General features: G+C 50.0%; 1 protein-coding gene across 1 annotated transcript in view; it reads left to right on the forward strand.

The window, feature by feature from the left end:
* Positions 1 to 12,500, forward strand: part of clmpb (CXADR like membrane protein b) — a 65,920-nt gene that overhangs the window by 43,884 nt on the left and 9,536 nt on the right. Inside the window, exons 2-4 of the mRNA XM_027031386.3 lie at positions 4,591 to 4,748; positions 8,653 to 8,848; positions 11,372 to 11,539. Of these exons, the coding sequence (XP_026887187.2) occupies positions 4,591 to 4,748; positions 8,653 to 8,848; positions 11,372 to 11,539 (522 nt within the window). The remainder of the gene's footprint in view (positions 1 to 4,590; positions 4,749 to 8,652; positions 8,849 to 11,371; positions 11,540 to 12,500) is intronic.

Genomic DNA, 12,500 nt, shown 5'->3' on the forward strand with positions numbered 1-12,500 from the left:
ACTGGGAGGTTTGCGGCATGAGCGTGGAGTGGAAATGCCCCGCCCTGGTGTGTCACGACAGCAGGTACTGCGTGCTGAGGGTGGGGGAGAATGGAGAATGGGCAGAGTGGCTGCTGCTCTCCGTGGTGCTGGTGGTGTTGGTGGTGCTTTGATGTGGTGGTGCTATAGTGTTGGTGATGCTGTGGTGTTGGTGGTGCTGTGATGCTGTGGTGTTGGTGGTGCTGGTGGTGTTGGTGGTGCTGTGGTGTTGGTGGTGCTGTGATGCTGTGGTGTTGGTGGTGCTGTGCTGTGGTGGTGCCGGTGGTGTTGGTGGTGCTGTGGTCTTGGTGGTGCTGTGGTGGTGTTGGTGGTGCTGTGGTGGTGCCAGTGGTGTTGGTGATGCTGTGGTCTTGGTGGTGCTGTGGTGTGGTGGTGTTGGTGGTGCTTTGATGTGGTGGTGCTATAGTGTTGGTGATGCTGTGGTGTTGGTGGTGCTGTGATGCTGTGGTGTTGGTGGTGCTGTGCTGTGGTGGTGCCGGTGGTCTTGGTGGTGCTGTGGTGGTGTTGGTGGTGCTGTGGTGGTGCCGGTGGTGTTGGTGATGCTGTGGTCTTGGTGGTGCTGTGCTGTGGTGGTGTTGGTGGTGCTGTGGTGGTGCCGGTGGTGTTGGTGATGCTGTGGTGTTGGTGGTGCTGTGGTGTTGGTGGTGCCGGTGGTGTTGGTGGTGCTGTGGTGGTGTTGGTGGTGTGGGTGGTGTGGTGGTGAGATGCTCTGTAATAAGATTACAGGACTCAGAGGGGAGGTGTTTACTGGCGCTCCAGCCTTTCCACAGAAACCAGTCTCCACCCCTGTCTCTTTCTCATAGGCTTTCCTATTATCCTCTGCTTGGCTTTGTGTCATTCTCTGATTCTCGCATCCAGATCTAGGAGAGGAGACGAGAGGAGAGGAGGGGAGGGGAGGAGGAGAGGAGGGGAGAGGAGAGATGAATGGGTTGTTCCAGATGGTTATGCTCCCACAGGACTGTTTGCCCCCACAGCTGCCTGAAGGTTAAAATAAGCCACAAACGTGCAGAATCGTCTTTGTTTCCTCAAAGCCACCATGGGTTCACGTTTCTGTCCAGGCGCTGCACACGGGACTGAGCCAGACCTCCTGCGTCCGGCCCAACGCCCTGTGTCCCGTGTCCCACGTCCCACGTCTCACGCCAGCCCCTGGAGCTCGGCCGCCCACACGTGAGGCATTAGCTCTCCTTCCACACACCTCTGCCTTGCTCCTCTGTGGCCTGGACGATGTGTTCGGATTGTGATGCCCCCTGTCTCCAGTTCTCCAGGCTGCAGATAGTTGGGGTCAAGCTTAGGTTTCCCTCTTGGCTCCCTAGGGTGTCCCAATGGGTGGTGCACTTCTCCCTGGATGATAAAAGGGCACCCCACCCACCCACCCACCCCAGATGGTCTGAGCTGGGAACTCTCAGCACGTTTTTGTAATATGCTGTCATAGTTGGCGCTACAGGTGAGACAACCTAAGACCTGAAACTGATGACACCAGACCCTGACTACAGAACACACACACACAAGCACACACACACACGCACACACTCACTTACACACACACACACACACACACACACACTCAGGCATGCAAACCAGTCTGATGTTCTCTCTCTCTCTCTCTGTCTCTCACTCGAGGGTTCTTGGCATGTGTGTGTGTGTTAGCTCCTACAGACCTTCCTGCTCCAAGTGCCCTTCTAACCTAAAACCACTCCGCACAATCCGCCAGCTGTAATCAGCTAATCAGGACTCTGCATAGAGGTTACCTTGAGCCTCATAAACACATGCACACCTACTTTCACACACACACTTTCTCTCTCTCTCTCTCTCTCTCTTTCTCCTTCTCTTTCTCTTGCACTCTGTGCAATTATCAAGACTATTATGCAGTCACACACAACAATCACAGGTCGTGAGGGATTTCAGTGGGGCTGTGTCTTTGCTCTTTGAGCGTGTCATGTGTCATGTTCCGCTGCGGCCTTTTCGGGGCCTCTGACCAAAGGCGGCCCGTGATTATATTCTGGCAGTGTCTGAAGATTTGCTCCGAAATCTCATAATAGTCTGACCTTTGCTATGACACGCTTCTAAAAAACAACCAATAGGGAGCAGCCTGGGATTGCGCACGACCTATCGCCAACTTCGAATCGATGGCAATATGGCAACGTGACTCCAAAGAAGAACATGGAACAGGGGGAGCAGAGAGAATGACAGTGATGTCTCCTTTTGGCAAAATATCTAGCTTATGGAGAGCAAAAACAGAATAGCGTAATTTCCTGAAAAGCCTTCAGCACACGTGAGATCGTTCAATCCGTCATGGAATTCAATCACGATCTCAGCAGCAACCTCTCGTACGGGGTGACACGCAGAACCCCGTATCGGACAAACGCACAGCGGAATGGTGCAGTGTAAACGCAGGTTCAACATTCGCATTCAGAGCAGTGTGAACTCCTGTGTACAGTCACAGCTAACGGAGTCCAGTTTTGGCATGCAGGATGTAACGGGCTGCAGGATTCTGCTGAGTCATGCTATCACATCAATGGGCAGGCAGCAGAGAGAGAGAGAGAGAGAGAGAGAGAGAGAGAGAGAGAGAGAGAGAGAGAGAGAGAGAGAGAAAGAAAGTAACAGAGAAGTTAATTCATATTTCTTAAAGGCAGGAGCCACACACATAAACCTTACAAATACCTCCTTAATGTGACAAGCAATAATGGCAATTCAGCTGTCCGCACACAGATATAGCCGAGCCGTGGGCTACACTCCAGTGCTAATGAGGGCTCTCTGCTGAAACGCTGACTGAGGTTCAGAACTAGCCTTAGTTAGCATCAGTGAGGCTAGGCTGACGCCCCAATAGTCAGGGTCACCAGTTAGATGTATGTATGATGGCTGTACATATATGTGTTACAGATCCTGTATTGAGTATAGACTGCTGCGTGAAGTTGTGTGGTGAGATAACTGTCATTGGTGCGTTAGAATGCCAAAGCGCCTTTTCCACAGAAAATGAGGTACTTATAATGAGGACTCAGGGTAATTGTTCCAATTTTGTTGAGTATTGTAACAGCATTGGGTCTTTACTGGGGCCTGATTTCATTACAGAAATAGAATGTTCAGTATGAGATGGAAGTCAGGGCTGTGTGTGTGTGTGTGTGTGTGCGTGTGTGAGTGAGTGTGTGTGTGTGTGTGTGTGTGTGTGTGTGTGTGTGTGTGTGTGAGTGAGTGAGTGTGTGTGTGTGAGTGAGTGAGTGTGTGTGTTGATTAAGAGGAGTGGGTCATGATTGGCAGGATGCCTAAACAGGTACCACGGATGTTAAAATGACTCTGGCAGGTCCCACTCTGTGATGTCTTCAATGGCGCTTTGATGTCATGCTTTTTAAATGTATAAACCTTAGGCAATTAGAGTCATTTCCCACCATGCACTGGGATTGGATTAGTCCGCCCCATTGGCTGAGGACAAGCGTCTCATGTGAAGGGGTTAGTGCAGTTGTAGTTCTCGCTACCACCCTCTGCACTAGATGGTAGACAGGGCATGTCCACATGCGTGTGACGAGAGCTTACACACACAGCCTCATAATGAGCCGCTAACAAACACAGTAATAGCGTGCACACACACACACACACACATACAGTCTCCCTCGACAGCCATGTCTGTCTGTGCGGCCTCGTCGCCAGTCACGCTGTGGAATCCAGGAAGTGGGAATATCATAATATCGGCGCAAGCAGAACCAGTCTCTCCAGATCTATTTCAGCCGTCCGGACTGACTGGGTGCTGGTGCAGATCAAGCGCTGTTTGGATAATACCGGAATGCCAGAAATATCCTACATTCATGCGCAAGCCCTCTGGAGCTCAGAGCATTGGTGTGTCTTTCGTGCTTTTCTTTCTCTCTCTCTCCATCTCTCTTTCTCTCTCCATCAGGTGGGGATCGGATATCCCAGCCCCCCCCCCCCCCCCCACCCACCTCCCACTACCCATCCAGATCCTCTAGACGGGAATCGTCTGGAATGCCCTCCACCTCCAGTAGTGGGGCGGAGCTAACAGGAAAAGCTCCGAGCAGCAGCCCTGATCACACCACCGTGACTTAAACATGATTACAAGCACGAGTTACATCTGGATGTGAATGAAAATTAAATTTTCCTCCATCCACTACAAAGAGAATAGAAACAAAGGGCTAAATTAAATTAAAATGGACTAGATGTTTGGGTTTTCCTTAAGTTGGACTGCCGGACTGGTTCCCATAGGTCAGAATGTGCTTACAGTAAGCTATGCAGGTTCCCAGGTCTGAGGTGGACCCCCTGGACTTTGCCTGTCGTGAGTTGTTTATTTCGGAACTGGGCGGCCAGTAATGAATGAGTTTCCTTGTGGAATGTGGTTGTGTGTGGCGGTGTCGTCTGTCAGATGTGGCCCTGCACGTGAACACTCAAGCTGGATGACAAGAAGGGTTTCTAGAGGCTTTCTACAGATGCTCCACTGCAACATTCCAAAAATAGGCAAAAAGGATTTGTTTTGTCTTTGCGGGTCAAAGGATTGTGGCTCTCTTTTCAGCCATTCTCAGTTCCTCTGTGTGTGTGTGTGTTCTGCAGTGCTGCTAGGCGCGATCTCCACCCGCGCTCAGACGGAGATGAAGAAGGTGGTGGGGGAGAACGCTACGCTGCCCTGTCATTACCAGTTCCGCCCGCAGACAGGGCAGACGCTGGACATCGAGTGGATCCTGCAGAAACCCAACTTCAAGCAGCGCGTGGTAATAGTCCACAGCTCTCTCTCTTCCTCTCTCTCTCTCTCTCACTTCCTCTCTCTCTCTTCCGCTCCCTCTTTGTCTTCCTCTCTCTCTTTGGCTCATCCTCTGCTCTGGTTTTCTCTCTCCTTCGTTGCCGACGCCCCTTTAACATTTACATTTCTTGCTCCATCCTTTTCTTTTTTCTTCCCTTTTTTCTTCTCACTCACTCCCCCACAGCGCTCGCCCCCACCCTGTCTCACCCTGCCCCCACCCTGTCTCACCCTCTACCCCACCCTGTCTGTCTCACCCTCTCCCCCAACGTCTCACCCTCTCCCCCACCCTGTCTGTCTCACCCTGCCCCCACCCTGTCTGTCTCACCCTGCCCCCACCCTGTCTCACCCTCTCCCCCACCCTGTCTCACCCTCTCCCCCACCCTGTCTGTCTCACCCTGCCCCCACCCTGTCTCACCCTCTACCCCACCCTGTCTCACCCTCTCCCCCACCCTGTCTGTCTCACCCTGCCCCCACCCTGTCTCACCCTCTACCCCACCCTGTCTCACCCTCTCCCCCACCCTGTCTGTCTCACCCTGCCCCCACCCTGTCTCACCCTCTACCCCACCCTGTCTCACCCTCTCCCCCACCCTGTCTGTCTCACCCTGCCCCCACCCTGTCTGTCTCACCCTCTCCCCCACCCTGTCTGTCTCACCCTCTCCCCCAACGTCTCACCCTCTCCCCCACCCTGTCTGTCTCACCCTCTCCCCCAACGTCTCACCCTCGCCCCCACCCTGTCTGTCTCACCCTCTCCCCCAACGTCTCACCCTCTCCCCCACCCTGTCTGTCTCACCCTGCCCCCACCCTGTCTCACCCTGCCCCCACCCTGTCTCACCCTCTACCCCACCCTGTCTGTCTCTTAGCCCCAGGGTGTGAACCTCTGAGTGAACCTCATCCATGTCATTGGCGTACTATTGATGTGTGTGCGGTTCCATCTGCAATCCAATCACAGGCCCAAATTCACTCCCTCCCTCCACCTCTCTCCCTTTCTACCTTCCATTTTTCTCCCTCTCTCACTCCCTATCTCTCCTTCTCTTTCCCTGTCGTTCCTTCTCTCCCCCTCTCTCTCTCTTTCCCTCTCTCCTTCTCTTTCTCCCACTCTCCCTCTCTCTTTCTTTCACACCCCCCCTCTCCCTCCTTCTCTGTCTCTCTTTCAAAGTCTCTATCATAGGATGAAGGAAGCTGTGTAACCTTGAAGAGACATTCACCTGGAGCACTGTCACTTTCAAATAAATCTTCACATCCCTGTGTACAAGCTCTCTCTCTCTCTCTCTCTCTCTCTGTCTCTCTCTCTCTCTCTGTCAAATCGGAACTTCTCACATCCCCCAGAGACTGACTACACTTTCAATCTATCTGTAGAAACGTTTTAATTTGGCCGAAATAATGAATTTAAGAGAGACTAATTCAATATCCCCTTATCTGAATCCAGAAACTGTTAAATCATGTTTTGGTATCAGCGCCTGAGCAGCACCCTGTAATGCTTTCCAATGAGCTTATGTGTGTCTCTCAGAGAATTATACTTTCAAATGAAATGTAATATCAGATAAGACACACCATTCCCCAAACTGCTAGTGCGAAACAAGAAAGCTGTGTGTGTGTATGTGTGTGTGTGTGTGTGCGTGTGAGTGTGTGTGTGTGTGCGTGTGCGTTTGGGAAGATCATCTATTTCAGTACACGTCTGCCGCCTGCTGGGATTTCATTCTCTAAGAAGGCAGTGAGCTGCTGGCGTTCGGTCCTTCTGGGGCAGCTAGCGGATCACATTCAATATTTAACAGGGAGATAACACAAAATCTCCCCTTAATTAAAGCTGAATGTTTGAACGTGTGCTTGGCAACGAGCTGCACACAGGCTCTCAGTGAATGAATCATCCTTTCTGTGCCGGAAGGAGGAGCCTTAGCTGGTGTGGCCTGTATGCCTGGCAGTCTCTTCACACTACACGTGTAGAGGACATGCTGCAGGACACGTGTGGAGTACACGCTGGGGAACACGTGGAGAACATGCTGGAGGACACGTGTGGAAGACATGCTGGAGGACACGTGTGGAAGCCATCCTGGGGGACATGTGTGGAGGACACGCTGGAGGGCACGCATGGAGGACATGCTGGGGGACACGTGTGGAGCACATGTGTGGAGGACACACTGGAGAACACATGTAGAAGACACACTGGAGGTCACCAGGGGCAGGAGTGCTGAAGGGCTGGCAGGGGTCAGGCAGCTGCCGGCCAATAGTGCCCCCTGTAGAGAGTGGCTAATACAGAGGACCACTCATAGCCTGCAGCAGGATCATACAGCCCTGGAAGCACTCACACACACATACACACAAACACACACACATACACACACACACACACACACACACACATTTCTGAAGTCCCACTTCCTGAAAACTCATCAGGTGAAGGAAAGCGTGACCTGTCCCCTTCTCTAGAAATTTTCAACTGCAGGTGTCTATGGAAACTCTTGCTCAGGTGTCTTAAACAGCAGCACTGACCTGCCCGTGCGGGTTGGGGTTAGTTCACCAGTGACATAAACGCAAACTCACTACTGTCACCACTGCTCGCTGTACATCCATATGTATATGTTTACAGTCTCTGCAGTGTGTTCACACACATGGCATACACGCTGTTTGCGCCACAAAGAAACTGACATGACATCTTGAAACATATTTTTTGTCAATGGTATAATCCTGTCTTGAAAATGGAATGAAGGAAAGAATAATTGAATGTCTGTTATTACGCTGTAACTACACACTTCTGTTCTTACTCACTTTAACGAGGTTCACAGGAGCGGAGTGTCCTGTCGTTAAAGACCGGCCCTTGTGCGCAGCGCCGTGCAAGACCGTGCACGGTCACAACCATCATATCTGGTTGTGACCGGAGAGCAGGGGGCTGTGTCCATTCTGTCAGAAAGTGCCGCAGATGTAATGAGACTCGTCAGTGTAGCCATGCGGAAACCGCAGAGGCATGTGCAAAGCATCATGGGAGCCCAGAGCCAATTCTAGTTCCTGGAGCCTTATTGCTTAGCAATATCTACAGATGAGTGGAACAGGGGCATTTTGTCAGTGTGCTTTGAGAAAAATGAGCACTTAGCAGAAATGGGCCTGCTGCAGTGAGGGGAATGGACTGTATATCCCAGGGGCTGGAAAATCAGGATGTGATGTGACACTCTTAAACAAAGAGCTTCATATGTCTACATTAATGAAACACAGTGGAGAAAACACGCACACACACAGATACACACGCACGCACTGCAGAGAAGTATTACATCCTGCCTGTAGTGCTGTGTGTGTGTGTGTGCACGCAGGTGGACCCAATTGTTAGAGCGCTGGCACTACCATTTAGGGCTCCCTTGCTGCAGGCAGTCCAGACAGTCACAGTTATTTTTGTGTTTGTGTGTGTGTGTGTGTGTGTGTGTGTGTGTGTGTGTGTGTGTGTGTGTGTGTGTGTGTGTGTGAGTGAGAGAGGGTATTTATGATTGTCACATTACCACTCAGGACCTCTTTCTGCAGGCATTCAGAATAACCCTTTGTGTCTGCTTCTGCATGTGCTTGTGTGTGTGTGTATATGTGTGTGTGTCTGCTTCTGCGTGTGCTTGTGTGTGTGTGTGTGTGTCTGTCTGCTTCTGCATGCGCTTGTATATGTGTGTGTCTGTTTACGTGTGCTTGTGTGTGTGTTTGTGTGTGTGTCTGTTTGCGTGTGCTTGTGTGTGTGTCTGTTTGCGTGTGCTTGTGTGCAGCGGTACGCACATGTGTGTGGCATTAGTGTTTACTGCTATTATAGTGCCCCACAGGCAGATATATAATGGGATTCTGGCATCTAGCATTTTCTGCTCGCACACAAATACCTTCTTTCTTCCTCCCCCTCTCTTTCTGTCCCCCAGATCATCACATTCTTCAATAATGAGGTCTACACCAACGACGATCCGGCCGGACGCCTTTCCTTCTCCGGCGACTACCTGAACGGCGACGCCTCGCTGCTCATCACCGACCTGCAGCTTAGCGATTCATCTGAGTACCACTGCAAGGTGAAGACGGGGGGCAAGTACCTCTGGAGCCAAGTCAACCTCGTCGTCCTGGGTAAAGCCATCGCACGCACACGCGCGCGCGCGCACCAGGCCCATCTTCCTGGAAGCATCCCCCTCTGCCTTAATTTCCTTACAGCCAGACCACCTAATAATTCTCCAATTCGATTCCCCCTCCACTGATTTGATTTCTCCTCTCCATGTCGCTAGATCTTAGCCTGTGTCATTCCAGTGTTCTTTTTGCCGTTATGGTTTTGTTTTTGGCCCCGTTCTGGGACAAACAAACTTGCAGGCTGCCTCGTGACATTAAGGTCACCTCGTGCTTTGACGGGTCAGGACGTTAACCCAAACTGGCGACGGGAGAGCGCCCGACGCTCCAGATCAGCAGGGACGGAAAGAGGAGCCCATGTGACTTTTCTGTCTCTGCGAGACTGTCAGTCCCCAAATGAGAGCCAGGCAACTGCCTCATGATTTAATATTTCAGCAGGTCTGGTTTCCATTAATAAATGGCATATTTATTCCCCCGGAGCTCCCGCTCTGGTCAGTATGAAGGGGTGGACTCCCGGCCCCTTGCAGACCTTTGTGCTTATCCTTCACTGTCTACGTCCTGCTGTTTTGGGTGAGTGTAGGCTGAGAACATTGAAGTGCAATGTTCTTCTCTTCTTGGTGGTGCATTTTTTAAAATTCTAATTTTGTTTTTGTAAATCCTGTTATGAATAGTTTAGTGTGGTGTGCTCGTGAGGCAGGCCCCAGAGAGGCCGTACACCAACACGCGTCAGTGGCAGAAACGGGCTGGAGTAGCACCCACACTAGAATCTAGCTGGTTTATGAACACTTCAGAGCAGGACTCTCTCTCTCTCTCTCTCTCTTTCTCCCTCTTTCTGTCTCTCTATCTCTCTCTCCATTTCTCTATAAAGACATTTGGTGGATTAGTATTAAAGTCTTTATAAATTGCCCTCAGCTTCATGTTGACAGTCTCAATTTTGAACAGCCCCTCTGTGTTGCAGAGATGATGGTCTAGTAGTGCCTGTGTGTGTGTGTGTGTGTGTGTGTGTGTGTGTGTGTGTGTGTGTGTGTGTGAGCATACATATGCATGTGTTTCGCAATGCATGTAGAAGCCTGTGGTAGGCAGATAACTGTTTTTGGCACAGCAGTAGGTTTTTGTGTATGTGTGTGTGTGTGTGTGTGTGTGTGTGTGTGTGTGTGTGTGTGTGTGTGTGTGTGTGTGTGTGTCTATTCAGTGTCTTTATGTACACAGGTTGCACACAGGTCTAAAAGGGACTACAGCATTTAACAGGCTGTCTGTCTGAGTTGTCATTGTGTCTCCAGTCTGGATCGTCAAAGCAGTCGACTCCACCTGCTCAGACTGAACTCAGATCAGTAGTGTGCACAGCTGCAGTGAACAGGGGGTGTGGAGGCAGCTATTCAGACATCAGTCCCTCCTAGAATAGACAGGAATGTAGTGAGCCTTAAATTGCTCACAAGTTCCATCTGTTCGCAAATCACCCCCGCACAGTAAAATCACCTAAAACACTTATTGTTTTTCATTATAGCCAATTGTACCCAAATGTTGACTATAAAGAGTTAATTGAACATCAGGGATTTTTTGGGGGGGCACTTTACTGAACTGAGGTCAGTTGGGTGCAGTGAAGTGGGAAGTGGGAGGTCTACTGAGAGTCTTTTTTAAAACAGTCTATTTCCTAGAAATACAGTAGTGAAAGGAATCTCTATACGAATCTGCTCTGTAACGTCAAGAGGAGGTTCAGACCAGTCAGTAGGTTCTCACCTGTGGCTGACGGGTTCCACTTTACTGGTCCCCAGTTTGAGTGTCACATCAGCCTCTGTTACTTTCCTTTTCTATCTTTTGATGTCTGCCCCATGATCACACAAAACAAATACTGGCCTGCAAAAATGATCAATTATTACATTATATTCAACTAAACAATTAAGGTTTTTTAAACATTCACATCAATGTTTTGTTTACTTCAAATGTGTGTGTGTGTGTGTGTGTGTGTGTGTGTGTGCTTGTGTGCTGACATTTGAGTTATCCTATAAAATTAAATATTCATACCCATACAGAGAGTGAAGACATTTTTGCCTCATAGTTCTGTGTGGTCATAGTTATGAAACCTGAAGAACTCTGATATACCATAAATAATAATATACCAAAATGCCCATCACAGCTGGATTGAATATCCAGAATTATACATGACTGACCTCACAGTTAAATGCTATTCTTTTTACAATGTTTTTACAATGTATTTCTGGAAACAAGTTGGTTTCTTCACTCAAACATTAGCAAATAAAGTTTTAAACCTTTCAGCCGCATCCACATGTGTTTTATGTATCATGTTTCCCCTCTAACTTCATGTACTGGGGTACTCTCCCTCTGCCCCACCCACTCTCTCTCTCTGCCCCTCCCACTCTCTCCCTCTGCCCCACCCACTCTCTCCCCATGCCCCTCCCACTCTCTCCCCAATGCCCCTCCCACTCGCTCACTCTCCCATGCAACTCCCACTCTCCCCATGCCCCTCCCACTCTCTCCCTCTGCACCTCGCACTCTCTCTCCTCCACGCAGTAAAACCATCCAAGCCTCGCTGTTGGATGGAGGGCCGTCTCCTGGAGGGTAGTGACGTTCGCCTGAGCTGCAAATCGGCCGACGGCTCGGAGCCCATCAACTACAAGTGGGAGAGAGTCCTGGACAAGGGCAAGAATGCTGGCAAGCTGCCCCCTCTGGCCCTGGTCGGTGAGTGTGAGGCCTGCACGTAACACCCCTGAGGGCGCGTCAAGGCCTAACACACACACACACCACAGCGGAACAGAGGTACAGAATACCACCCCTGACTGCCACGCCGCCAACGATAGGTGCAAGCTACAAGTTATGTGGTGTCAAGGTTGGAGAGCTACTGCTTTAAATTGATGAGAACTTAAATAAATATGAAACAGAATATAAGCAAATATAACACCAAATATGAAAATACCTGCTATTCTTATGATTGTCTCTATGCTATAAATAGCTTGATCTGTTGTCATGGACACTGAGTTTTTGGTCACATGCAACGGATATAGGAGAGTGCAGCTAAAGAAAAGCTGGTTTTGCAGCCATGAAAGAGCTTTATTTCTCCACTTAATTAGTTTTGATATGGCATGCGGTTTCATTTATCTTGAATATGAATCCTGTGGTGTCCTGTTGCTCACAGTGAACCGAACAACCTGTTTCACCAATGACAGAAGAGAGTGACTCTGAGACAGTGAGTGACCAATGACAGAAGAGAGTGACTCTGAGACAGCGAGTGACCAATGACAGAGGAGAGTGACTCTGAGACAGCGAGTGACCAATGACAGAGGAGAGTGACTCTAAGACAGCGAGTGACCAATGACAGAGGAGAGTGACTCTGAGACAGCGAGTGACCAATGACAGAAGAGAGAGTGACTCTGAGACAGTGAGTGACCAATGACAGAAGAGAGTGACTCTGAGATGCTGACACGATGAGTGATGAATGACAGCCAGAGGCCAATCAGAATCATGTAAATGTGATCAAGCAAACTGATCCCTGCTAGATGTTGATAGTCTAATCTAATCCCTACACTTATTCAAAGCAGGCATTAGGTCTGTGTGTGTATGTGTGTGTGTGTGTGTGTGTGTGTGTGTGTGTGTGTGTGTGTGTGTGCATGCGTGTATGTGTGTGCGTGTGTGTGTGTGTGTG

Source organism: Electrophorus electricus, chromosome 6, assembly GCF_041902795.1.
Source record: "Electrophorus electricus isolate QZ-2024a chromosome 6, ASM4190279v1, whole genome shotgun sequence".
In the NCBI taxonomy this organism is placed as follows: domain Eukaryota; kingdom Metazoa; phylum Chordata; class Actinopteri; order Gymnotiformes; family Gymnotidae; genus Electrophorus; species Electrophorus electricus.